At 36.6% G+C, this 25699-nt stretch overlaps 4 protein-coding genes across 6 annotated transcripts; 1 reads left to right on the top strand and 3 right to left on the bottom strand.

Moving 5' to 3' along the window:
• Positions 1 to 7823: 7823 nt before the first annotated feature.
• TRS120 (transport protein TRS120) lies at positions 7824 to 14577 on the bottom strand. 2 transcript variants are annotated; one of them, XM_012221081.4, is made up of 10 exons: positions 13869 to 14572; positions 13579 to 13785; positions 13292 to 13474; positions 12936 to 13045; positions 12196 to 12255; positions 11574 to 11862; positions 10749 to 11041; positions 9657 to 10534; positions 8472 to 9401; positions 7824 to 8253 (listed from the first exon to the last, which is right to left on the bottom strand). In XM_012221081.4, the coding sequence occupies exons 1-10, from the start codon at positions 14277 to 14279 to the stop codon at positions 8033 to 8035; spliced, it is 3582 nt and encodes a 1193-aa protein (XP_012076471.1). In that variant the 5' UTR covers positions 14280 to 14572; the 3' UTR covers positions 7824 to 8032. The 2 variants fall into 2 exon arrangements, with proteins under 2 accessions (XP_012076471.1, XP_020536362.1); XM_020680703.3 differs by having other exon boundaries at positions 8182 to 8321; positions 13869 to 14577.
• A 336-nt stretch (positions 14578 to 14913) lies between these two features.
• LOC105637586 (uncharacterized) lies at positions 14914 to 16764 on the top strand. The gene is made up of 2 exons (XM_012221080.4): positions 14914 to 14996; positions 15242 to 16764. Exon 2 carries the CDS (start codon positions 15420 to 15422, stop codon positions 16596 to 16598), a length of 1179 nt encoding a protein of 392 aa, XP_012076470.1. The 5' UTR covers positions 14914 to 14996; positions 15242 to 15419; the 3' UTR covers positions 16599 to 16764.
• A 27-nt stretch (positions 16765 to 16791) lies between these two features.
• Positions 16792 to 20791, bottom strand: LOC105637585 (uncharacterized). Of its 2 annotated transcripts, XR_001047019.4 has the most exons (6): positions 20176 to 20791; positions 18380 to 18436; positions 18107 to 18169; positions 17953 to 18021; positions 17285 to 17861; positions 16792 to 17027 (listed from the first exon to the last, which is right to left on the bottom strand). XR_001047019.4 is itself a non-coding variant. In XM_012221077.4 (5 exons), the coding sequence occupies exons 1-5, from the start codon at positions 20524 to 20526 to the stop codon at positions 17595 to 17597; spliced, it is 807 nt and encodes a 268-aa protein (XP_012076467.1). In that variant the 5' UTR covers positions 20527 to 20791; the 3' UTR covers positions 17183 to 17594. The 2 variants fall into 2 exon arrangements, 1 of the variants encoding a protein (XP_012076467.1); XM_012221077.4 differs by lacking the exon at positions 16792 to 17027 and having other exon boundaries at positions 17183 to 17861.
• A 2759-nt stretch (positions 20792 to 23550) lies between these two features.
• On the bottom strand, positions 23551 to 24692 carry LOC105637584 (serine/arginine repetitive matrix-like protein). Its single transcript, XM_012221076.4, has one exon. It carries the CDS (start codon positions 24516 to 24518, stop codon positions 23934 to 23936), a length of 585 nt encoding a protein of 194 aa, XP_012076466.1. The 5' UTR covers positions 24519 to 24692; the 3' UTR covers positions 23551 to 23933.
• Positions 24693 to 25699: the final 1007 nt, after the last annotated feature.

The raw sequence follows: 25699 nt of genomic DNA, 5'->3' as shown, positions 1-25699 counted from the left end.
GGTTTTTTTTTAAATCATAAAAATATACTTAATTTTATACGTATAGAATAATTGGCTCAAACCAAAAAATAAAATAAAATAGAAAAAATTCAAAGAATAATGTTAAAAAAAAATATTTATTGAAGGATTCTTATGGCATTAGTTTAATAATGACATGAAAAATCATGTGTACATGATGTATGAATTAGGTAATACATTTTTCTAGTGTTTACTATTAATTATTCATAGTGTGTTTCTACCATGTTCCAATTGTCAAACTAAAAAGATAAATTGACTAAGTTTATATGTACACGTGGCTTGATTAAGAATGTAATTAATTTATTAATTACTACTTTGTTTGCAGTTGGATCGGAGCATTCCTTAATCGGATGTTAATCATTCCACAAAATACAATAAAAAATTACTAATCATGTTTGCTTTTTGTAAAACCAAAATAAAAGGGTGTCCCCTTTGTTTATTTTCGGAGACTTTTGCTGTTGTATTATGATCGGACGGTGAACAATAAAGGTGCTGTTAGGTTTAAATGATGCCGGTTTTAGTTGGGACCGGGAGGAGAAGCGCGTCAACACACGCGGAAGATGCACGTCGGGCCATGTACATGAGTTGGTGTATCAGGTTGCCGTACGAGTGAAACAGCGGTTATCTTAAACAGTGGCAACAAGCGTATATTTGCCTGGAGGATTTTGTTTCAAACACCAAAAATAAAATATATTTATTATATTATAAAGTTGTTTTATAAATAAATATTATTTATAATTTGTTTTTGTTAAATAAAAATATTAGACAGTGATATGGGAGAAGGTAAAAAGGAGATAGTTATTGTTTACAGGTAAAGCAACAATACCAGGTAACATGCACACGTAAAATAGTACTTGGCTTGGCCGCAGTGCTGAAGAAAGAAAGAAAGGTACATGATTGTATCTGGAAAGCGTAGTCGTCAATTAGAACATCATCCCTTAAAACTGGGAGCGTGCTTTCCACGTCAGTTTATTTGGCGTGTTAATTTTTATTTTTCTTTTAAAAAAATAAAAATATCCAACCACAGAATAGTGATAATTGCACTTCTTTCTCTACCTCTGCAAGCATCGACTGGTTTGGTCGGGTTGTTCACAACGTGACCGGTAATAGCCGGTGACGAAGATAAGAGAGAGAAACGTGGCGCGAAGGAGAAAGAGAGAGCGGGGACCATGAATTACGTCGCTCCTTTCTCCGCCCCTCGCGGGAAAACGACCCTTGGACACGCGTCGTGCAATGGTCGCTTGGACCACAAGTGGTCCCCAATTTGAAGCACGCGCCTAGGATAAGCGTATCATATCCGTACACGTGGATCGATTAGATAGGTGGGACCACTGAGAATTTTGACTTCTCTGACAGCCGCCGGCTTAATCAATGGGGACTATTGTGTGGTCCCCGTGTAGAAGGCATGGGGTCCACAGTGTAAAGGGAGGAAATTGGTGTAGGGCCTCCAATGGGTCCAGCCATTAGTATAGTGTTGACGGCAAACTGTCCACCTATTAATATGTAAGAGCGATGGTCCCCTACTTACGTTGTTCGTAATTTTTATATTTCATTTAATGTTTTAGCGGGTTTTGTCTCAGGTAGTCTCTGCCAATGACAAAGAAAGGTGCCATCAGGCGAACGGCAGAGACGACCGAGGAAGGAGAAGGCTGGACAAGGTTCAGACTTGAGAGGGAGAGAGTGGACGTGGGGCTCTTTTGGGCTAACGTTATTTCTTAGGAAAATGTCTTCTCAGTGTTTGTCTTTTTCTTTCACTTTCCAAGAAAATTTTCAGATTGTTCAGAAGACAATGAAACCTGTGTATTCATTCCCATGTTTCATTTCCCATTTTCAATTATTTGTTCTGCAACTCAAATACTTACTTGTAATTTGAAAATTGCATGGATGATGAATAGTTAAAGATTGAGTAAATGCTCTGTAGATCCTGAGTTCAATCCTTGGATAGAGGCAACCAAGATAGTTTAATCTCGTCAATTTGGTTGAATTATATTATATTATGACTTGACATTTTCTCCATTTTACCAGTTGATGAAGAAATATATGTACTCTACCTGCTAAAATATAACCTAATTCAATAAATTATTACACATAAGTAACCTTAAACCTGGATTATCGGTTCTGAAAATTAAATTTTTCATTAATTCACCGATAATTAATATAAGGATACGTGAAAGTGAATCCAAGCTTGTATAATATGAGGGAGTAATAAAAATAACTAAATAAAGAAAATATATGTACGTGGCAATTATTAATTTAAGACAAATAAAATGCCAAAAAATTATAATGTTCTCTGTGGAAGTTGGAACACAATCTCTCGTTTGTTTCCTGAGAAAATTATATAATAAAGATTAATTTAAATAAATAATTAAGGACCTGTCCAACAGGATTCACTATTATATATAGTATTTGAGAATTATAAATGCTATATACTATCGTGAAGGATCTTCCATATCCATTGTCCTCACACGCAATACAACAACACAAACGAGAGGTATATACCTCTCTAGTCCTACAAATCATCAGGCCTTTTCTTTAATTAATTTATACCCAGGTCTTTTTATTTAAGTATTATTAGAAAATTGGAAGCTTCTTGCACTTTCAATAACACAGTTTCATTTTTCATAATATATATGATTTTACTAGTTTTAAATTAATATTTGAATGGATCAATTAATGGTTGATCAGTAAAAAAATAAAGCTTATTTCTATAAATTTACCTATAAAATTATAATATATGACTTTTCCATTTTGATGCAATCCAATTTATCCACATATTTAATTTTGAATAATATTTTTTATTTACAAATATAAATCATTTTGATAATGTTAATGAATTTATTTCAATTTTTTATAATTTAAAAATATTAATTGCTTTTTAAATCATTTTTATAGACCAAGCGGCTAAAAATAAACATGAGAAACAAATTGCAGTAGCGTTTTAAGACAGGATCCTTGTGATGTGTAAAACATTGGGATCGGAAGTTAAAAGTGTCTGCGAATCGCTATTTATGGCCACGCGTGTTATCTCCCATTTCGTTCTTTTCTTTTCTTTGTTTCAAAAGAGAAATGCTATTCACGTGCTCTCACTGCATCTTTCAAAATTCAATTTTCTTTTACTTTTTTCATTGATAATAAAAAATAAATCAAAGTTACTTAAAACTAAAATATTTCATTGATGTAGTTTACACACATAGAGACCGCACATTAACTTGTTGACTCTAGAGAGTGTCTCGCACGCGACTCGTAAGGCGGTAAAGAAACTCCCGCTATCAGTAAAATATCCTGAGTACAGTTTGTGAATGGGTAGCTAATCGAAACGTGTCCCATAGAAAGCCTTAAAATAATACTAATAGAAAGAATCTAATGAGACCGGGTCTAAGTTTTTCGTGGGGCGGTCACCATCAGCTAACCAATCACACTTTGCCACGCGCTCCTCTTTTTTGGGCCCACGCGTTTTACACGATACAACAAGAACAACCTCCGTGCGTGGTGTCTTAATATTACTCCATTAGTAATAATCATTTGACCAATGAAACGAAGGAAGTGATTGCAATTAGGTCGATACGATAGGTTTGATTATTATAATGCCACAATATTATTTTTCTTCTTTAAGTAATAATAAATAAAAATAAAAATAAATTTAGTTAAAAATGTTTGAAAAGTAAACTCAGTATAATACATATATTGATAGCAATTTTCTTCTCAGAATAACCTATAATATAAAAATAATTTCGGTCGAAAATTTTGTTTTTAAAATTCAAGTAAATACTTACATAATCCAAAAATATATGTTATTTGGCGTTTTCTTCCTTATCTGTAGATAAGCACGATGATTGAGAAAGACCTCTGCTTTGATTATTGGGCTTCAATTTGTTTATTATAAATTCTATATTTTTACTCTGTTAATCTATTGTGTCATTTTCAATAACTTTCTATATTTTTTTTATTTTCTTTAGCCTATATTTGATTGAGAGTATTTTTTCGAGAAAAAAAAAAAAAAAAAAGAGCTCGAAATCCAACCTTAATTGTGTATATATATATGGAAATAAAATTCCTAGATATTGAAATAATGCTAAATTTGTCATCTCAACTTGATCATCACGCATAATAGGTAAAATAAAAAGTAAAAAAAAAAAAAAATTATCCAGTGTATACTTTTTACTGTGTTTGAAACTTTTAAAAGTGAAAAAAAAAAAAAAAGAAATTGAATTACAATGTCAAGAGATTGACAAAGAGAAAACACTTGTGAGATTGGTACAGTACATGATTGGAGAGTTTGACTACTGTGTGAAAATGGAAGTACCTATATAGTTGGAAGCCATTAGAATGAAATTATCCCTGTAGACAATCACTAACCTACACTACACTTACTATTCTCAACACACATACATATAAATTTTTCTCGGTATGAAGCAAAATAATGGCAACCTAAAAGTGGTCCCAAAAAAAAAAAAAAAGGGTTATAAAGACTGAAATGAAAAATGAGATAAGGCATCTTATTTAATTTGGTTTAAGTGGAACCTAGACTTTGGAAATTGACAGGTTGAGTGTAAAATCGGATACTATGATATTTCTTTCATGCATGATAATCAGAAGGGAGGGGCCAAAATGCACCAAACAAATTAAATTAGGCATGCCCTTTTCATAACTTTACACATGTAGTGTAAGCAATAGACAAATAGTAGCATTCACAAACTTTTATTGTGGCAAGTTATCTGTTGTTTGTTGCCTTTCCATTTCGGACTCCAACCCTCTAATTATTCTTTTGAGTTCATAATTTGTTTTTGGTATAACCAAGATTTCAAATAACTGTCTGGACTATGAATTGTAAAGATTTTTAATTTTTCTAATAAAATATATTTTTCAGGAATCAAATTTGTATTTTCATATTTATGAAAATGGATGTAGCTTATAATTATCCTAACTGACACCTTATTAATTATTTTAAATTCGTAACTAACATCTCTAATGGCATGTAATTTAAAGACATTTGATGTGATTGCGATATCCATATACTTATAATGAAACTCATGTTTTGTTTGTCGTATACATATTCCTTGTTCAAGATTTCTATTTTGTACTCTGTAATTGATCTATGCTTTTCAAGGCGCACTTTGTCGGAGAAATTGATTTTTTGGTATAAGTTTTGGAACAATTAAAGAGGGGAATTTTGGTAAAAGAAACTCCAAAAAAGAAAAATTCTTAGAATGTACAGTAGCACCACCAAGTGATTTATTTTGATCAAACTCTTAAGTTAAATTAGAACTCAAAGATACTTTTCTTTTTCTTTTTCTTTCATATTGACGTGATGTTTATAAATCAATTTTACATATTTAGCGTTTTAACAACGTTATTTTTTACAGTGTTCGGTAACATAGCATTTGAACTAGTTTTTAGAGGTTAATGTAGCGTTTTATAAAAAGTTAACTTATGTAATGGTTAACTTTTTTAGCGTTTTATAAAAAGTTATTCAAACAATTAACGGCTGCTAAAACAACTAATTTTATCGAATAGACTTTTAAGATGCTATCCACTTAAAGTTAAATCATCCAAAAAAATAGTAATTATACATCTTCTTTATGACATAATTATTGTTAGTAAGAATTAGTTCCCCTACCCAATTCTTTGAACACAAGTGTCAAATTAGAGAAGGTAACTTTAGAGCTATTGAAAGGTCTTGAAAGGATGAGAATGTGGTATAGAATTTGGATGAGTTTGTCCCACTTCGATGGTGGCTTAAATGGTAGCCCACACCCAATCGGCATTTTCCCACTTCATTGTTCCTCTATCCTTAACTCATGACCCAAAAAATTAGGCTTTGTCTATGGACCACTAAAGCACTTCAAGGCTTGGACCACATAGCCACTTGCTCCTCATCACTCCATTTTATATCTTTTGTGACAATCATAGAATTTTCTTCAACTGCTCCAATAGTAAATTTAATTTCAAATTTCAATATATAAATATAGGATAGATAGTATTAATTTCAACAATTGAATTACTAAATCAATAACATTTTGCAATTAAAATTTTGTAAATCTTTTTTAACCTTTTACAGAATGGGAAGGAAGGGACAAAACGACACTTGAAAACAAAGTTTGGAGTTTTGGGAACTATGGGGTTTGGTTTAAATAGTTAAAGTAAGAGGGTCTTTTCATAGGATGTGTATGAGACATAGTAGCAGTATTTTGTCCAGTTTAAAAATGTAAAGAGATGTTGTGAAACAAGCAAAACGCAAAAATAGGTAAAAGGAGTAGAAAAGCCAATGTAGGTGACATGATAGATGAGGAAAAAGAGCATCAATTCAATTCAAAGGACATATAATTTAATTTGGGCATGGTTTTAATGATGTGCTATGTTTTTGTTTTTTTTTTTTTTTTAACTCTCTCTTGTCATGTGATGTGATACCGTTTTGCTTGCTTGAAGCTAAGAACTCTCACAGACACATACTGTGGATAAGAGAACATTTTCCTGTTTACCTGATGTTGATGCTTCACATAAACAATTTTATATAAAATTTCCTTCTGAACAATCATGTTTCCTTTTAATATAAAAAGTTCTTTCTAATAATTTCAATTCTACCTCTTTTTTTTATTTATTAACATTATTGTGGAGGACAGGTTTGTCCGGTAGGGAGTGAAAGAACATTGACATGATCAATACTGAAGGATAACTATTTTGGTATAGAGTACTGAGGAGTTGAGAGAAAATTTGTTTCTCAAATTTGTGGGTATTGAACAGTGAAGACACATGAGGCTTTTGATTATTATTGGTTGGTTTGGAAAATTTCCAAAGGTGGACAGCCGGAATGGGTCAAGAGACACATGTTTCATTCATGATAGAAAAATATGCCATATACAATGGACAGATAATCCAAATAAGTGAAACTTTGAATTAGGTTGAAATGTAAAAATGTTTGAAAATTAGACCAGAAAATGTGAAATTTCTGTGTCAAAGATAAGACTGCAGTAACTAGGGGAAACAGTTTATAAAACAAAGAATCTTGAAGTAGACTTTCTTTTCTTTTTCTTTTTTCTCTTGGCTTCTAATCGGAAAATTATAGTACTTTTTTTTTTTTTTTTTCTCCCTTAAGCAAGCATTACTTATCATATAGAAATAGCTTCAAGATTAAGAATGATGAAGACCAACCGTGGAAGCAATCAAATCAGCCGCTGTCATTGACATTAGCAAAAGTTTTTAAATATCTAGAGATACATAAAGCCTAAGAAAATTAAAATTGTCGGTTATGGCTGAAAAAGAAAACAATGTGAAAAAAAATTTGTCGGCAGAGAAAGCTGCCGACTTTCAATTAGCTCTCCTCCCAACAAATCCAATTCCAGCAGCAGGTATCCTTCTAACCTTCTGCTTTCACATCCAAATCCCACGATTTCGAATCCATTTTGGCTTTCTCATTATTGCCAATAACGCACCAAAACAACAAACACGAGCACTTCAATTACAAACAAAGTGACTGTCAAAAAGGGTAAGCTTGCCATTCCCTTCAATTTGTGGAAGAGACAAAGTGACAGTCATATATCTCTCATGGACCAAAGAAATCCACATTACTATAATTTATAGTTTCACACTATGCATGTCTTGAGTCTAAATGTCCAGAGTGCAAAATCTAACCCAAAAGAGATCCAAATCAGAAGCCCAAAACCTTGAGCCCAAACAAAAGTTGGAGTTAAATTCTTGTCCGTTCCTGTTACGGGAACACTAAATTATTTAATTGGGCAAACCCACGCAGTTTGTGGGGGAAGAATATGGAATCACTAAAACCCTATTCACAGGACAGGGAGAAGATATTTGATGAATAATGCATCTACAGAGACCATTAATTAAAAATCATTTGAGGATCGAGTAGAATAGTACAAGATAGGAATCGCTGGCGCAATCAGGAAAGAGGAATGCGATCCATAACAAAGCACCCAAAAACATACAGCTTTCCTGAAGTCGAGCAGCAATCCCTGAAACCAAAGTATATAATCTGATATAAGACAATTCAACTGAATGGTCAAACAGTCCCAATGACACTAATATGGAATGGGGGACCTCGACAGAATATTGGCTCATCAGCTGACTCTGTTCTTGCACGGGTTCTGAGGATATCATTAGCATCTTCAATCACTGCAGCAGCTACCAGAGTGTACTCGCCAGGAACAAGAAAATGCAATGAAAAAGAATGCCTAGATTCTTGAAGCGGCGGAACCTCCATTGATATCCCATGCAAAACACCTATAAAGAAATAGAGCATGCCACTGAGTCACGTGCAACAATTTCCAATGGTATGGACATGCAAAGACCTAGTGACGGCGTAAAAATTAAAAAAAAAAAAAAAAAAAAAAAAAAGAAGAAGTGCATGAACATGAGCAAAATGTTAACCGCAGAAGAACAATTAGCAAGCATCAAAAGAAAGGCATAAAAGTCGAAAGGATATGACAAAAAAATCCTACCAGCCCATAAGACAGTGGCCTTGGTACCCTCGACGCAATTCTCTCCAGCAACATCCCTGCATGTAATGCTCAGACTCATCGTAATGGTTTCCTTGGTGTTATTGCGAACTATGACTTCCATAGGAGTCATATCATGAGCCCTCACAGAACCTTTTGGCTCAGAGAAGTCGTCAGCCCTGTCAGGTTCTTGTGTGAAATTATTTCTGGTAAGCCTGAAATTGAATGTCAATGGATCCGGTAGCAGTACATCCATAACAGATGTCTGAAGAGCTGCCTGTATGGCATCCTTGATATTCAATTCTCCAAAGCTGTTTCGTCCTGACTGCCACCTCACCTTTATTCTGGAAATAAGGTTCTTAATAGAAGCGTTTAGTTCAGCCTTGGCATTCTTTTCTGAGAAGCTTGAATTTCTGCTGTCATTAACCCCATCAGGCTGAAAATCCTTCATGAAAAATGAACCATCAAGAATAGGTAATTTAAAATGCTCCAGTGGTATTAATACCCTAGCAGAATAATCCCTATCGATTCTTGTTTTTGGATAACTATATTCGGTAGCATCTTGATCAGCAGAAAGGTTATCCTCATGGCTGTCAAGCTTGACAGAAACACTAATTTCAAACACAACATCAGTTGGATTCGACAATTCCAATTCCAGAAAACGAAGCCCCCAACTTCCTCTGAATGGATCAATTTTTACCAATCCGTCCATTTTACTTTTCAAACTAATAGCTCCTTTATTAAGGGTACTTTCAGCAAAAACTGGTTCTGGAAGATTCTCACCAACATGTGCAGGAATTTCCATTGAAAGCAAGCGACCCTTGACAAAAGACAAACCTTGCAGAACACAAATGTGCAAGGGAACAACCAGGCGTCTACCAGGAGGAACAGCAGATCCTTTTGTTGAAGGATCTCCAGCATTTGTCAATGGCCCTGTGAACCAAAATGAACAAAGTTGCAATCATTTAATAGCTCATTCTAAGTTCAGGGAAGTTCAAGTTATAATCCTGTCTAAAAACAGGATGATACACATAGAACTCTAGATTAAGAATAATACAAACTTATAAACTACTCTAAGAAGAAGATAATATGGCAGATAATCCATTAGGGGCTTTTCTTTTTATCACAGTATATATTACTAAGTAATATGAGAGAGAACATGACTCTAACCAAAGTTATGATAAATACCAGCATAATGGATCAACAATGTAGGACTGCTACCATCCTTTAACTGCCTCCCCATGCTTCCAGAGGCAAGCTTACCACCAGTCATATCAGGGTCTATTGGTCCAAGCTGCCAGGCCTTCAAGGTTACAGGTAGGATCACTTCTGCGCCAGGCTTCAAAGGAAGTGCAGATTTTAAAGTTTCATATGGTATTGAAACAACAGAATCTTGGTTTTTACCGGAGAGTGAGATGTGTGCTTGTTCAACTGGAACCGTGCCTGCATTAGACAGACTAATCCAGACATCACGTATTTCACCTTCATATAAAACTATTGAACCATCGCCACCCACAACATGAGAAACTAATAGTGGAAGTGGAGGTACTACAGAAATATTTGGAACTGATGCATTTCTCAGCTTTGGAGACCCACAACATCTGAAAGGGTCAGAAAGCACAAGCCCTTGTGCAGCACCAAGAAGCAGGTTATCAACATCCCTGAATAGGTGTTCGGTAATAACACCAAAACAGTGAACAGTACACCCCGGAATTGCCACTGTCCCCACAGAAGTTGGGATTCCAGATAAGGTGATCACTTTTGATGAATTAGTTGGAAGATTTACACTAACAGGAAAAGCATCAAAATCTCCTGAATGAACAGATAGGTATATACTATCAACCCTTAAATCGAAACCACAGGGATTGGCCAACTCCACCAAGACCTGAACTGGTTCTCCAACAATCCATGTGAGCTCTTGCTTGCTACTGTCACTTGGCTCTCCTTTGCTGAACGGCGTATATATAAAAGGCCCTGAAGGAGCAGATCCAGCCCACCAATCTTCTCTTGCTGGATTGCGTTTTACAATATCCATTTGGGAGGAATGGTGTGGAAAGGAATATAACCTAAAAGAGTCAATCAAATTAATGAAAATTGACTACAAATTCGAAAAAAAAAAAAAAAAAAAAGGAGGAAATATAGGACTGAAAGAAGTCTCCACTACAAATAATTTATTATGTCTTGTACCCCAAAAGATAAATTAATAGACAGAAAGATGTAAATTATACAAGCCAATAAAAGATGGTATTTAGACAATATTTCACGCATAAAACCAAATACCTTACAAAAGGCAAGGCAGGATCAGCACAGCGAGTTCCAGAGGGCAGCCTCTCAGCTGAACTATTAAGTGCGCTTGCAAGACCATTCTGTCCAGCAGGTGTGATTAGAGGATAATATGATCTTAGTAACCGTGCAGCAGCACTCCATGCAGCAAGAGGATCTCCTGCACGAACAGCAGAAAGCAGTATCTCCCTTAACACAACCATCTGCAGTGTGCTCCATTGAGACTCAAATAAAGAAACTACACAATGGTGTTGCATTTTCCCACTATCAGCATGGCTTGATCCAATCTCCTTGTAAAAAATAATGTAGCAAAAAAATTAGTAAATTGGAGAAAGACAAAAGTGCATATCACAACATGCTGAAACGAGTTAAAAGTATCTCTAATATTAATTAGGAACTTCATTGTCTCATAGGAAAAACTTTGATAGAGCTCCATTCACATAGCAAGGCATAGATAAAAATTCTCAAATACGAGTGATGAGAAAAGCTCAAATTGAAAACTAATACATCAAATAGAATTAACACCAAACAAATAGAAAATAATTACCAAGGTCGTCTCTTGATGGTCAGTTTAGCACAATGATAGGACAAAAACAAATGTTTCCTGAGTTCATGTAAGGAGCAATAAATACAAGTACAGCCAGCACATGTGATGAAAGGAATAGTGAAATAAGAAAATTAATCAGTTTGAGTCCATTTCTAATTTACCAGAGACTGATTGCCACTGTTATTCATGAATGCCAAAAGTTCCAAATATCATACCCCAACATTGACCATATTTTATTTCTACTATTAGTATTTTTCCCACATTAGCTAACTTACATTGGAATGAAGATGACTAGAGAAGGATGCTCTACTCTGAACACGATATGCTTTTGTGGTCATTGCCAAAACCTGCATGGCACTAATCGCTGCCAATCTATTATCTTGCTGCATATACAACTGGGCTACCTGCCTTGAGAAAAAGGCAGCTTTCCTCTGATAACCAAGAGACCCGAATAAGCGAGCTATTTCAACATATAATATCAGTCTATCACTAGCATCAATCAAAGACTTTGCACCATCAGCAGCATTGGTTAGCAACTCCACCACATCCTTAGTGACTCCTCTTCTGAAAAAAAGAAGGTACTACAAACGATAAAACATTTTCCATTATTTGACTATAATTTTATCCATTATCAATCTAATAAGTTATTCAAATGGGATTACATAAGAATACTGAATTCTTAAAAGAAGAAGAGAAAAACTATTTCCATGCCTATAGGGGCTGCATCCATGCAACTACAATTTTTTGGCAAGCAATCAAGTGAGCAGATTGTACATGGATGTAGCTATTTCATTTATGGGAACAGCCAATGCCTCTCTCTCTCTCTCTCTCTCTCTCTCTCTCTCTCTCTCTCACATATACATACACAAATGTACAAAAATATATATATATATTTACCTACAAAGAAATCTTGCAAATTTCAGAGTAGCTTCAAGTTCAAAGCCCAAAGGTGAAACCCTGCATACCAAACACCAAAAAAAAATTGGTCAATACAATCGATATAAAAAGGATACAAATACCTAAAAGACCTAAAGATATTGGTACATAACAAAATCAAAGTGCATAAGAGAGATATGTTGAGCAAGAAAAGAAAGCATTGAAAAGGTTTATTTTCCATTAAGATCAGAATGTCAGAAAGATAAAGAGATGGATCAAAACCTAGCAATTTCCCTAGGAAGTATAAGCAAATTAAATCAACTATTTTGTTAAGAACTGTTTCCATCAAGTTAGGAAACAGGAACTATATGACCATGCATTCAACCGATATCACATGCAAGGGTAAAAAAACCAAACCCTGAATACAATTTGTCCCAAGTGCATTGAGATACAACAACAATAACTAAGCTTTAATCCCAAATTAGTCAGATCAACTATATGAATCCTTTATTTCTATTTTGCTCTATTCATAGCTAACTCCGCACTAATGTCAAGAAGTAATAGATTTTTCAAGACAACTTCCCTCCATGTAGTTCTCGTTCCAGTGACCTCAATCCATGTGCTGATATATATTAATTTAAAAAAAAATGGAAAAAAGATGGAGTCGCACTAACCTAGATATTATTCCATCAAGTCTTTCAAAAAAAATAAAAAAAAGAGTACTCCATTGAGAATAACTAAAATGAAGCACCAAGAAGTACCTTTGAGCATTGTCTGGTGTGAATGACTTTTTATAATGTGATATCACACTATTGTACCGATATCTCACCTCTTCCTCAAAAACTGCATCCTTTTGGCCGATTTGGTCAATCTGATAGAGCCAAATGAACAGATAAGCAGATGCAAACTCCATATCAATAGAGAATTTAGTCATTCACTCTTGCAGCAACTGTATTTCAGAAATCTATATAGTTATGTAATATATATGATAAACGAAATTATGCACTGAAATACAATGGAGGAATTATTTTATCAAGACAGCTACAGGAAACATATTCAAATTCAGAAAGCTTAGACGTATGTCATATATGACACAGATCGTCTAAAGTGAACATACCAGTAAGGCACAAATACTACCCTCCAACGCTCCAGCATACCAAAAGAAATCCGCAGTCAATCTTGCTAATTCTAAGGCAGTGGAATAGTGGGCATTGGCATCAACAGGTGATCCCGCCAACAAACAGTAATCCCCTATTGTCTTCTGTGCACGTGCGAGTCTTCTTTTTTTGGCCTTGATGACCTGCAGTTTTACCATAAACACAAATTAGTAAAGGTGCAGATTCAAGATAAAGGCTATAAGTGGAAAATTGCAGATTCAAATCCTTAGGACACCTAGACATAAACCTCCTCTGAGCTTAGACTGGCTTGAGAATCTAAAGGCGTCTTGAGAATAGTTCCTGCAGATTCCGCCTGTAGCACCCACTTTTCGAATTCCATTAACAATGAAGCAGCTATATCTTGCATCATCGTTTGCAAGTGAACCTCAAGCGTTTCCCGATCCGCCGGAGGAAACAATCTCAAATTCTCCCCCTTCTTACTGCTATTCTCCAGCTGCAACAAAAACAACAAAAATTATACTCAATGCCTAAGGTAATGGTTTATAAATTAAACCGTTAAAACAACGAAGCACCGACCTGAGAGTCACAAGGGCAAAAAGCAAAACACCGCATCACAAGCGCAGAAGCGTAATTCTTACAAGCGACGTTGAATTGGTCGACGACAGAACCGAGATCAGGCGAGGACGGACAGTGACAGACACCGATAACGGCGAGGATCTTACGATTGGACTGGAAGTCCTCCCAGGGGTTAGGAGGAGAGCCACCGAGTACAAACCTGAAGCGCAGAGAGCCGGTGTCCCATGGCTGGTTGGCGAAGGGGGATTTCTGGTGCTCAGTGTAGAAGGAACTGATGGCAGAGAGAGGGATGATGTGGTGACGGAGGAACATGGAGTAGTAGTCGCGCAAGACGTTGGGAGGTACAGGCCCGATTGGGAGGACTGCGATGCGGATCATGCAGGATGTTTCGATGCTCACGTCTGGCTCCATTTAGGGATCTAACGGTCAGAGGTGCAGTGTAGGGATTTAAACTCTAACAATGGAAATGGAGTGCCAGTGAGATCGGGAACATAAAAAACGACGAGAACAGTCGTTAGAGGGAAGAGAAGATAGAAGTAAAGTCAGTGAGATCGCTTAGATGATGTTTGGTCAGTGGTTGTGCACAGAGCGAGACTGAAGGTTGCTTTTGGCTTGAGTGTGTAGGGAGCAAGCATGGCGTCCCTAGCAACTTTGATACAACAGTAACAAACACCCGTGCCTTGATAAAATCTCACCATTAATATAATTATTTATTACAATTTGTTTTCCTCGTTATAAGTATTTTGGTAGCTCTTTTCTGGGGAAAAAAAAAAAAGGTTATTAATGGCATTTTAATCTTGATTTATTCTAAATAGTCTTACCATATTTTTGTTAGAACACGACCCAACAAAATTTAAATATAAAGCCTCCTATAAAACACAAGCGGCCAGGTTCCAAAAATCTTAAGCTTTCTCGGCCCAAGAAGAGAATCGGCCTGGGCTCAGTAAGCCAAGCGGTCCTAGCCCAACTTTAAAGGCCCACGACGTGGTTACCGTCTGCTAGTTTATGCTTATTGGCTCTTCGGTGTTATTACATTCCTTGAATAATTCTTACAATTTATGTCCAGAGGTCTCCTTCGATCTCTCTCTTTTCTTGCTCAGAGATTCTGCTGCTTCTCGGCTCTATTTTGTAAGTCCTCATTTCCTCAAAGCTCGAATTCCAATAAGATAACAAGCATCGATTCTTTCCATGATCGTTTCTACAGTCCCTGATTATTAAACTGCAGAAATATCTAAAAGTTGTTATATATCTTTTTGTGTTAGAAAAATGGAAAGTACAAAGTTATTCCGGATTTTGGTTTCCTGAATTGGGGTTTTCTGCAGCTTTGTTGTATGATTTTTGTTTAGTGATTGCTTTTGATTTATTAATTGAAGGTTTTTGAGTGTGAGTGGACTGTTTTCAGCTACGGTTTGATTCAATTGAATGTGTGATGAATTGACTGTGTCTGGTCCCTGAGAAAACGGAGGAAAATGGCGAGTAAGAACTAACCTTAGTCGATTTGCTTTATCTCCAAAAATTCACGAAGAAACCCAAAAGCCCAAAACCACCAAAATGAAGAGAAAGAAATGGTCTGAACTTGAAGAACAAACCCTTTTGACCAAGTACTCCGATCTGCTCACTTCAGGCACGCTATCTAAGCTCAAAACAAGAGAAAAAAAGTTCCGCCCCATAGCCGACCATGTCAACTCGGTGCACCATCTGCAAGACCCTGTTAGCTTCCCGTTCAAGTGGTCATGGCGAGATGTGTCTATTAAAGTGCAGAACATGAGGCATCAATATCTGGGTGTGAAGCAGAAGATCAGAATATCCAAAGATGAGTTCAATTGGAAAGATGGGGAGAACCACTGGGAGAATTTTTTGAAGTACAAAGAAGTTTTTGGGGATGTGGAGCTTGAAGTGAAGACCAAGAAGTCCAGTGATAGTTGTGGCAGTGATTTATTCAAGGATTGTGGGGATTTGGGTTTTGGGATTGACAGTGAGGATTTAGAAGAAGAGGAGGAGGAGGATGGAGAAGAAGAAGGAGACAATGGTGATGATGATAACGTTAACGGTGATGGTGAAGAAGATGGTGAATCTGGGGGAGATAAAGGAAATGGAGATATGGGTATTGCACGAAAGTTGAAAACCAAGAAAGGTTTTGGAGGAAATAGGAGATTAGGGTTGCTTGGAGCACAAGCGGTGGATCTAAGGGATGTGGTGTTGAGGAGGGAGGACAAAAGAAGAGAGAGGGAATTTAGTAAAGAGAAATATATGCTAGAGAGTGAAGAAAAGAGGAGAGAATTAGAGCTTATGAGAGAAACAAGACAAAATGAAAGGGAAGAGAGGATGGAAAATTGGGAAATAGAATTGGAAGAGAGAGATTTTATATGGACACGTAGGGAGTTTGAGAGAAAGGCAAGGATAGAGAGAGAATTGGAGGAGGAAAGAAAAAAGAGGAGGATAATGGAAGAGAAGAGGGAGGAGGAGGAAATGGAATGGAGGGAAAGGATGGTAGCGATGCAGATTGAGCATGAGAAGGCAATGATGCAAATACATGCAGATGCATGCCAGAACCAAATGCAGATTCTCGGACTTGTGGCAAGGCTTGTTTGCCAGTTTTTTGGTGCAAATGATGGATTGGGTGGTGGGTTGGGAGGTCTGCCACCTCAAGTTTTGCAGAATTTGCAGCACCCTGGAGGCTTGGGTGATAATGGGAAGCCTGATACCAATTCGCCTTCTGAATTCATGTGAAGTAACTCCAGCATATATGCGTTTGGTTTTGGAGTTATTGCATATATTTGTACTATGATGGTTGTTACCAAAATGCTCATTTTATAATCGTGTACTCTGTAATATTATTGCTTATATGTAAACAAATCAGACATGAAATGCGCGAGAGAACACTTGTTTCCAAAAAGTTCATTCCTCTCTATGAAAATACTAATTTGTTGCAGGAAATAATTTTGCTGCTACTGCATTTCAGTATGATGCAAATCCCACATACATAGCAAAATCATTGTTTAAGCAAAAACTTAAAAAGTGCTAGATTTGGCCATATCATTTTTCTGTCGGCGTTTCTCTCGTCTTCAAAACGGGTCCTGTCTGTTAATAGGAAATTCACAGCAGCAAGCATCATCTAAGATTGCTTTTCAGTCCAGTCTCTCAAAGCAAAAACAATTTCTGTTTACAAAATGAATCAAATATCATCAAAATTCCTGCAGGTAAGTGTATCGTTCTAACAATAGTACAGCAAGATAGTCCTGCTTAAAAAAAAATGATCAATTAAAGAATCTGTCAAAAAAGAAACTAGAACCTAGAGAATCAAAGTGGTAAAATTAGTTGCAAGGGAGCCTTTTCATAAAGGAGTCAACTGTTTACCTACAAAAAATGGCAAATTATTTCTACATAATTCTGATTCAGAAGTAATGAGGGTTTACCCTGCAGAATTTCAGAGGAATCCAGATACCTCAAATAGAACAAGAATCTCTACATCTATTAGTCACAATCTCTACAGTACTCGTGAAACCTCCTCCGTTGACTGATTGACCTCTTTTGCCTTCCACGAGGTAGATGAAGAGAAATTTATGGGGCAGCATTGGCCGATTGCTCAATTCTGAGATGCCAACAATGAATGCGCATAAATTGAACAACTCCTTGGCTAAGGACAAGGCTACCTCTGCAGCTCTTCTGCTACCTGGCATCCACATCCTTAGTATGGAGCAAAGATGGGGTGTTCATACATTTTAGTCATATCATTCCAGTGTTATGATCCTCCTCAGATGGCATCATATTTAAATCAGGTATCAGGAAGGATCTATCGTGATTAGATTCTGCATCTTGCATTTCACAAGAATCTGACTGTGTATTACAATCAACTTTAGCAAGCGCTGGCAACACTGAACTAATGTAGTTTGCTGAAGAAGGTTCCCCTTGATGGGTCTGGCTGCAACTTGCTTTCTCTATTTCAGAAGACGCTAAATTCGAGTTCTTTGCACATTGAAAATTTAAATCGACCTGTAATATAGCAAAATTTTTAGTTTACAGCAATGCGTAAAAAGCAAACCAAAACAGCGCAAGACACACAGAGAATCAAAGACAAAGATACCTTTATTCTCTTCAAATTCTCATTTCTTGCTTTTTGTTCCTTTAAAGTGACATTTAAAGCAGCTAATTCCTGTTCAATATACATAAGAGATTTAGTAATGCAAAATAAGCTGGAGGGGAAATTTCAATTGTAGCAACAAGTTCAATGGCAGTACCTCTTTCAGATCCAACTTTTCTAACAACAACGCACTTTCTTCTTGTTTAAGTTCAAAAAATGTCTGGAAAAACAGAAATAAGTCAGCAGATAACAACTTAAAGGCAATATTAAAGGCATCAAATACTGCAATTCAGAGGAACATTGAACTTAAGTTAACTGCAAAATATGGAATTGTGCTTCTTCTTGAATTAGAAAGCACAGAAGCAGCACCCACTTAACAGAGAGAGAGAGAGAGAGAGACTTGAATTTGCCAAAACAGATTAACATGTACCTTTTTCCTTCTTGACCTCTTGGTAGTGGTGCTTGCAGTTTCCACATTAGCACTAGCCTGCAAATATCAGACAATATAATCATAAACCACGAAATAAACAAATGATAATAACATCTGCAAACCAATTATTGTTTAGAAAAGGCCAAAAAAAAAAAACTTTCTTATCCTCTATTAAACACATGAAGCAACGCGTGGCACTATGTCAAAGGATGGAAGTGGCCAAAATAACTAAGAGGTGTAATAACAACCAGCGATGTTCTAGGATCTCTTGCGTGATTTTCGGCTGCGAGATAATCAATTGGAAAGCTTTACAAAAATGGATTATTGACAGCTGGCCATTTTAAAGTGGGCAACGAGAAAGGCCCAAACTCATCTTGAATCTTGATCGTCTTCAGGATCCACGTACCCATACCCTAAACCAATGACCGCGGGCCACATCACCCATGTAAGGCCGCGCACAGCACGTGATAGCGCCCCTCTGTTTTTTATTGCTCACATGACCTTCCTGACATGGCCGGCAAACATTGGCTCACTGCCATGTTTTATGCACCACCCTCACCGGTCACCCCCGAAAAAACAAGATCTCAAACGGTGTAAAGTTGAGTGACCGCACCGAAGATTCATTCATTTTCCAAAAGGAAAGGTCATAACAACCGCTAGATAATTACAAGATATTGAAACTGACAAATATTAAACAGAAGACACGCTCGTAATGATGCGACAGCCATAAAAACGCAAATTACACCCGATAGTTTCTCACGTTAACAACTCCTCAACAAGCAAAAAGGCCAACCTCTTATTCAAAAAAAAAAAAAAAAAAAAAAAAAAAAAAAAACAGAAAAAAGCCATCCTCCATCCGCAACACAACAACAATACACCGAAGGCAGACCCATCGCTAGCAAAACCTCCCCTTGGCATCTTTACTGGGCCCAACCCCCCATGGCCAGTGGGATCCACCAACCACGCCGTACTCTCACATCAGGGGTAAAAGCAACCTAATATTTGACTCAAGGCAATGGGTTTTTTGGTCACAAGAAAATTAAAAATCGTGTTCCTGTGTGGGAAGCTTCGTGGTTTCTTATTCTCAGGCTGTGGCCTATGTGCGTGGTGAATGTCCAATGGATTTATATATTACATCTGTCAAAATTGTCCTCTCTAGAAAGCGTACAGTCGTAGAATCTAATGGAGACTCGGAAGGGTGATTTGGTCTATTAACAAGTGAGAACCAGAATGACAAAGCACCCGCAAGAGGCGAGAAGAAAACGCGAGCCAGTTTCAAAGTCTCATGACCTCGTGCGGAAGTAAAATCTTAAAGTGCACGGGCGCCTTTAGGACCGGAAAATTTTAAATTAACTGTGAAATTGTACGTGCCGACGGCTCCTCAACCTTGATCGGGGAGATCCACCCTGAACATCAATTGAGAGATAAAACGCAATAGACTGACAGATTTGTCTTCGTCATCAGATGACAAGACAAGAGTTAGTTTTGTCAACAGAAAATTTATAAAAAGAAGAAGAAGATAGGAATATTCCTTCAACGGAAATATATGCAAAAGAAAAAACACCGGCTAAGATTTGAGAACGCAGGAGCAGTAAAAGTAAATACGACATGAAATGAGGGACAAATTGGCCACAAGACACAAATCCACCGGATTACAAAGAATGTCTATTAGATGGGCGCACACGCTCCAGTTATCTCACCCTTCAACTCCAAGACTCATCAATCGCAATTAGAGTCTTAACAGTCAAGTCACGCAAAGCACACAAACAGAGAGAGAAAGAAGGTGGAGAAAGAACCTTGGATCTGACGCCAGGAAGGGAACGGCTGACGTGTGGGCTGGTTTCTTCAAAGCCATCAGCGGTAGCGGAAGGTGAGGCGGCGCCGCCACCACCGCTCCAGGAAAGCGGCGTGGTAGGACTACATCTGGTAGAAGAATCTCCTTCTTTCCTCCTGGAAATGACGTCACATCGTGCGGAAGTAGAGGTGGCAGGTCTCGACCTTGGGAGTCGTAACCCCCATCTAAACGGAATCACCGCCTGAGGCTTTGCCGGTACCGCCGCTTGTGCTTGCTTAAGCCGTACAAGCAGCTCCACAACCACTGTATCATCCGTCATCGCCGCTCTTACCCACTCGTCCTTCACCATCATCGTCGTCCCCGCCAAGTTATCGTTGCTGGAAAGAGACACGCTAGATTTCTGTGTGCAGAAACAGTGACTGTAGATAATTAGAGAGAGAGAGAGAGAGAGAGAGAGAGCAGTGGTGGCGACGAGAGAAATGAAATGAGAGGAGAGAGATTGAAGAGAAGGTGGGAGTATATATATATGAGAGTTGGTTTGTGGTTTAATGTATGGTAGTGATGGAGTAGATTCCAGTTATTCAGTTTTTTTTTTTTTTTAATATTTGAACATGAAAAAATATATACATAGATATATATTGTGCAAATTGCACTTTCTTGTTAGGGTTGGGTGTGGGGTGCGGGGTTCTGACCATTTTCTCTCTGTTCATCCTTTGTATAAAATGGGACCCATGGTGACATGTGGCACTGACAAAATTTTAGTAATCTTTAATTTTGAAAATGAAAATTCTTTTCTTTTCTTTCTTTGTATCTAGAGCTGTGTAAACCGATTACCGAACACCGATCCAGAGCCTGGGCGCTTTCTTTATGTCTGTCTTACGTGTATTGGGCAAAAGTGCATGACCCTCCGCTCTCTCTCTTTCAGATTCTATCTTCTGGACCTAACTTGGATGCGGTTCTAATCCTACAATTTTTTCTTCTCCATTCTGATTTTGCCACCTCACCTCACCGCATAACATGGTACTTCTTTCTTTGACTTGTACAAGTAGAACCTATCAATTACCATCTCAACTTCTTCTGGCTAGTAAAGTGACTTTAGAGATAATAAAATTAATATTTTTTTTTAATTCAAACCTTTTTCTTTGTTTCCACGATTTCAATTTGTCCATGTCTATAATTCATGTATGGCCCATATCAAAATTGAAATTAAAATTAAAATTAAAATTGTTATGTTTACAATTGCGAAAATGGCAGACACAGAAGATTTTCACGTCACCTTTCTGGTAGAACTCTAAATCATGTTTAAGTTTAGGTAAAACTCCACCTTTTATGTTGAATTCTATAGATTTCTGTAATTTAGTCCTTGGATAACTAATATTATTTGAACACATTCAATCAAACATCTATAAAATGCATCAACGATTAGAAGTACATGTGACATTTGAATATAAAAAAAAAAAAAAATTAGTGCAAATATCATACAGGTTTGATTAATGTAATCAATTTTTGCCCCACTTACGAAGTTGAAAAATTTACAGAACCAATAAGTATTTGGCAATGCACGTGCAAGGCGTGATGGATCCTTGGTTCCATTTGACAAGAGCAGAAGGCATCAACTAGCAAAGCAACGTGATTACTGTCATACAACTAGAAGAAGAGAGGTTCTGGTTTCTGGCGTGCATGCCAAGACTGTCTTTCGGCCAGCACAAGTTTTAGAAGCAGGGCCCTTCATTTTATTTTATTGTTATTTGTTCTTTCAATAACAGTCAGCTAAATTTATGTGGCAATTTTCATTTTTCATTGCATAATTCTCTCTCTCTCTCTCTCTCTCTCTCTCTACAATTTAACACGACAAAGGAGTTTAGAGTTCAGACCAAACTAACATTTATTTTGCGTGTAATATTATTCCAAGAACAAAAAATGATACGCGCATTGGGCTTTCCATGATCTAATCCATTCAAGGCTATTTTACATTTTAAAAAACTTTAGGCCTTCAAGCCCATTACAAATTTTTTGTCCTCGCTTCGCCGCCTCTCCTTCAGAACGTATGGAATAAGATCTCCTTGCCATTTTAAAATAGAAGCATCTTCGTTTTGTAGGATAAGCTTGCTGTAAACTAAGGCTCTGTTTTATGTTTTCTCACAGGCCCAAATATGCTAACAACGAATGAAAAATGTGAGGATTAAAAAGGATGGCCACATCCTATCCTATGGCTACGAGAGACTGACAATGGCTAATAGTTGTTATGCCATGTGTGGTAAGCAGCAACAGTAGGGTTTGTATGCAAGTATGTTTGACAGACATGTTTAGGAGTCACGAATTACATCCAACGTTAACAATAAAGACCAACAAAATTTGCAATTGTTAATTTGAATTTTAAGTCGGAGAAAAACAAAGAGAGAAGCAAACAAGCAATCATATTCCTTCACATTCCTTGATAGCCATGTCCTGGCTTTGGCAAAAGTATAAGCAAGTTACGCAACGCAGATCTCTTCTCATCAAGGGAAAATTCAATTCCATTTTAACACATTTGTAATCCATTCAATCCGTGAGCAGACCTCATTACCTCCCCTCAACCACTCTGGCCTGACGCAACACCAAAGGAAGGTGGGTACAATAATACATGCTAAAGAGGGTTTGCCTTGTAAATATATCTCGAGACGAACTAATGTCGCATGAAGATGATTAGCTTCTGAAATATGAGATTCTAATCAAAAGTAGAACAGCAAAAAGAAACACCCATGTAGGACTTACATGATCGAAGGTCGAAACAAACAGCCACTCTATAGATGGAGGACTTGAAGGGCTGAAGTCTGTACTGCATAAAATTTAGAGAAACTGGAAGGGTGACTCGAATCCAGACATCTGAGATCTCTCAACCCATCAAAAGCTTTAACAAACAAAAAAATTATCTCTATTGAATAAAACCACTTCAGGAACAAACAGGCATACATAACAACAAAAACCTCCAATGAAAACACAGACAGCATATCGGTTAATAGTCTTTCAAGGCAAATTTTACGCTTACAAACATCAAATTGTCGAAACTCCAATCACAAACAACAAAATATTATATTTGTTTGAGGTAAAATGCAATTAGACATGCCAATATGCAAAAACTTTTTTATTGTAGGCAAATTCACACCCCTTCACAAGAATCACAACTTCTAGTTATCCCACAACCTCAATTCACCTTCTGCTCAACCATAGAACAGCTTCAGAGGAGTAGAGCATCCACTAATAAGCGGTTGACCACATGGGTAGCACAAGTCAAAATTACAGCAACTTAATTTGACACTTCAGATGGAAGATAAATAACCATTTACTGGAATATACAACGATTCCAATACAAATGACAGGAATGAGGCATTACAAATTACCTTAGAAAGATAGGGATTTCATTAATTTAAAAACGGAGGAGAAGAAGGCTAGCAGCTGAATACAGATTTAGACAACACAATCTACTTTCAACACAGAAGGATAAAGAGCAACTATAATTAAATCACGACTCGAAACCCACCATAACAACACTAAACAACCCATTTTGATTCTAAGCTGACATAAATTAGCTATTCCTAGTGAAAGCTATACATTAATAAAAAGTACCGCTAGAGCGCTTAATCGCGCAACGCGTAGCTTGGGTTAACCGACTCGATCTTCCCCTTGAAAAAATAAGAGAAGAGCGATGGAAAACACAAAAGAAAACTTCTTCAACTCCAGATCCAAGTACAATCCACCCATCAAACGTCCATGGACCAATCACTGTAAGCTGAGGCCCAAAATCCGGATCAAATCACTAGTAGCATCGGTGTCGGTGTTCTTCACATCGAGAAGACCCACGGTCTTTTTCATAAAAAAAGCAGGCAAAGGAAGAGAACTAGGAGGAGGTGAAGTAATAAACGCCGATCCGGCGTAAAAACCATTTGCTTTGCTAGACTCAGCGAGTCGGATCTGAGTAGGAACCAGCTCTGGATCGGGTCCAAGCCGGTGAGTCGATCCCAGATCTACATCTTCGTTTTTCTCTACTTTAGCCGGCAAAGGCAAGACCTTTTCTGGAGTTACTTCTGCCAGTTGTTCTCCACGCTTGAGAATTTTGACCTGGCCCATAAGAAGTTTTCTGGGATGGGCCTGCGGAGCAACAATGGCAGCGCGTGAGGTAGGAGAAGCGTTGGAGATTCGTTTTCTACGGTTGGGCTGAGACCGATTAGGTCGGTTTTGGTTTTGATTTTGGTTAGGGTTAGGATTTCTTGGAGATTTCATGCGAGGAGGAGGTGTTATTAACGATTGTCGATAAGATAAAGGATTCCGGAGGCAATCTTGCGGGTTCAGGACAGCAACTCCCATTTTCTTAGACAATATTTACAGATTAAAATCTCAGAACTTTCAGATTTAGGGCAAAGCTAAGTATAATTTAAGAGAGCGAATATGAAATCTTCAAAAGAGGAAAAAAAAAATAGAAAGAGTAAGAAAGAAAATGATCAAGTTGTGATGGGTCATGGGCTGGACGTGGAGGAGCAACGGCCTTTTATAGCGGAAGGAAAGTGATTTGATTAGGGTGCGTATGGCAAATGAGGCGGTTGGCAGGTTAAAACCACTCTCATATGCCATCCGTGACTAATACGTAATATTTATTTTTTTTGTGGGAAGGTTTTTATTTTCTATATTTCATTCTGTTAAAAAAAAAAAATCTACAGTACTAATCTACTCAATATAATTTTAGTAAATACATCTATTGCAAAAAAAAAAACTCTATATTTTTTTTAAATTAAAATGTAAAAATATTTTTATTACTATAATCAATGAAAAATAAAAAGAATTATTGTTATTCTTATGGTATAGTATTTATAATGTAATGTTAAAATCACATTTTAGAGTAAAACTCTACTCTTAAAATCTAATATATATTTTCAATGAAAAAAAATTCCAAAGCTAAGGTATTAATATCATCTTATTTTTTAAAATTATGTTAGTGTTTATGAAAATTCAATTTTTCAATTTTTGAGAAGGGAAAATACATCAAATATTGGACATTTCTTTTCTTTGAATCATTTTAATATTTAAATATTATAATTTTACTTTTCTGTGGGATTCTAGCAATCAAATGCCTCCAAAAGACTAATATATCTAATTAATAAACTTTTCTTCTTTTTTATATCTAATTTTTTAATAACCAAATATATATTATGTTTTGGTTCAATAAAAAAAAGTATAATTGAAGATTTGACCCATTAATAATGATGTAACAAGGATAAAATATTAAATTATGATATGAGATATATATTATATATGTCACAAGAAACACAATATAAATATTAAATTGGAAAAGAGAAACAAGCCCAAATAAGAAAATATATTTATTTCATACTGTAAAGGATTTGGTTTTTTAGTAATTCAGGTCATAAGTGGTAACCAAATAATGAAAAATTCAAATAAGATAGTAATTTTGCTTCTAAGTTAAGGAACTTCATACTTATATTCTGAATTCAAAAATTCTAGCTATCTCATCTCATCCTTCGGAATAACTT

Source organism: Jatropha curcas, chromosome 8 (assembly GCF_041381405.1).
Source record: "Jatropha curcas cultivar XTBG-Jc1 chromosome 8, XTBG_Jcur_1.0, whole genome shotgun sequence".
Classification (NCBI taxonomy): Eukaryota; Viridiplantae; Streptophyta; class Magnoliopsida; order Malpighiales; family Euphorbiaceae; genus Jatropha; species Jatropha curcas.
The sequence above is the reverse complement of the archived record's forward strand: the minus strand, read 5'-3'. Positions and strand labels throughout refer to the sequence as shown.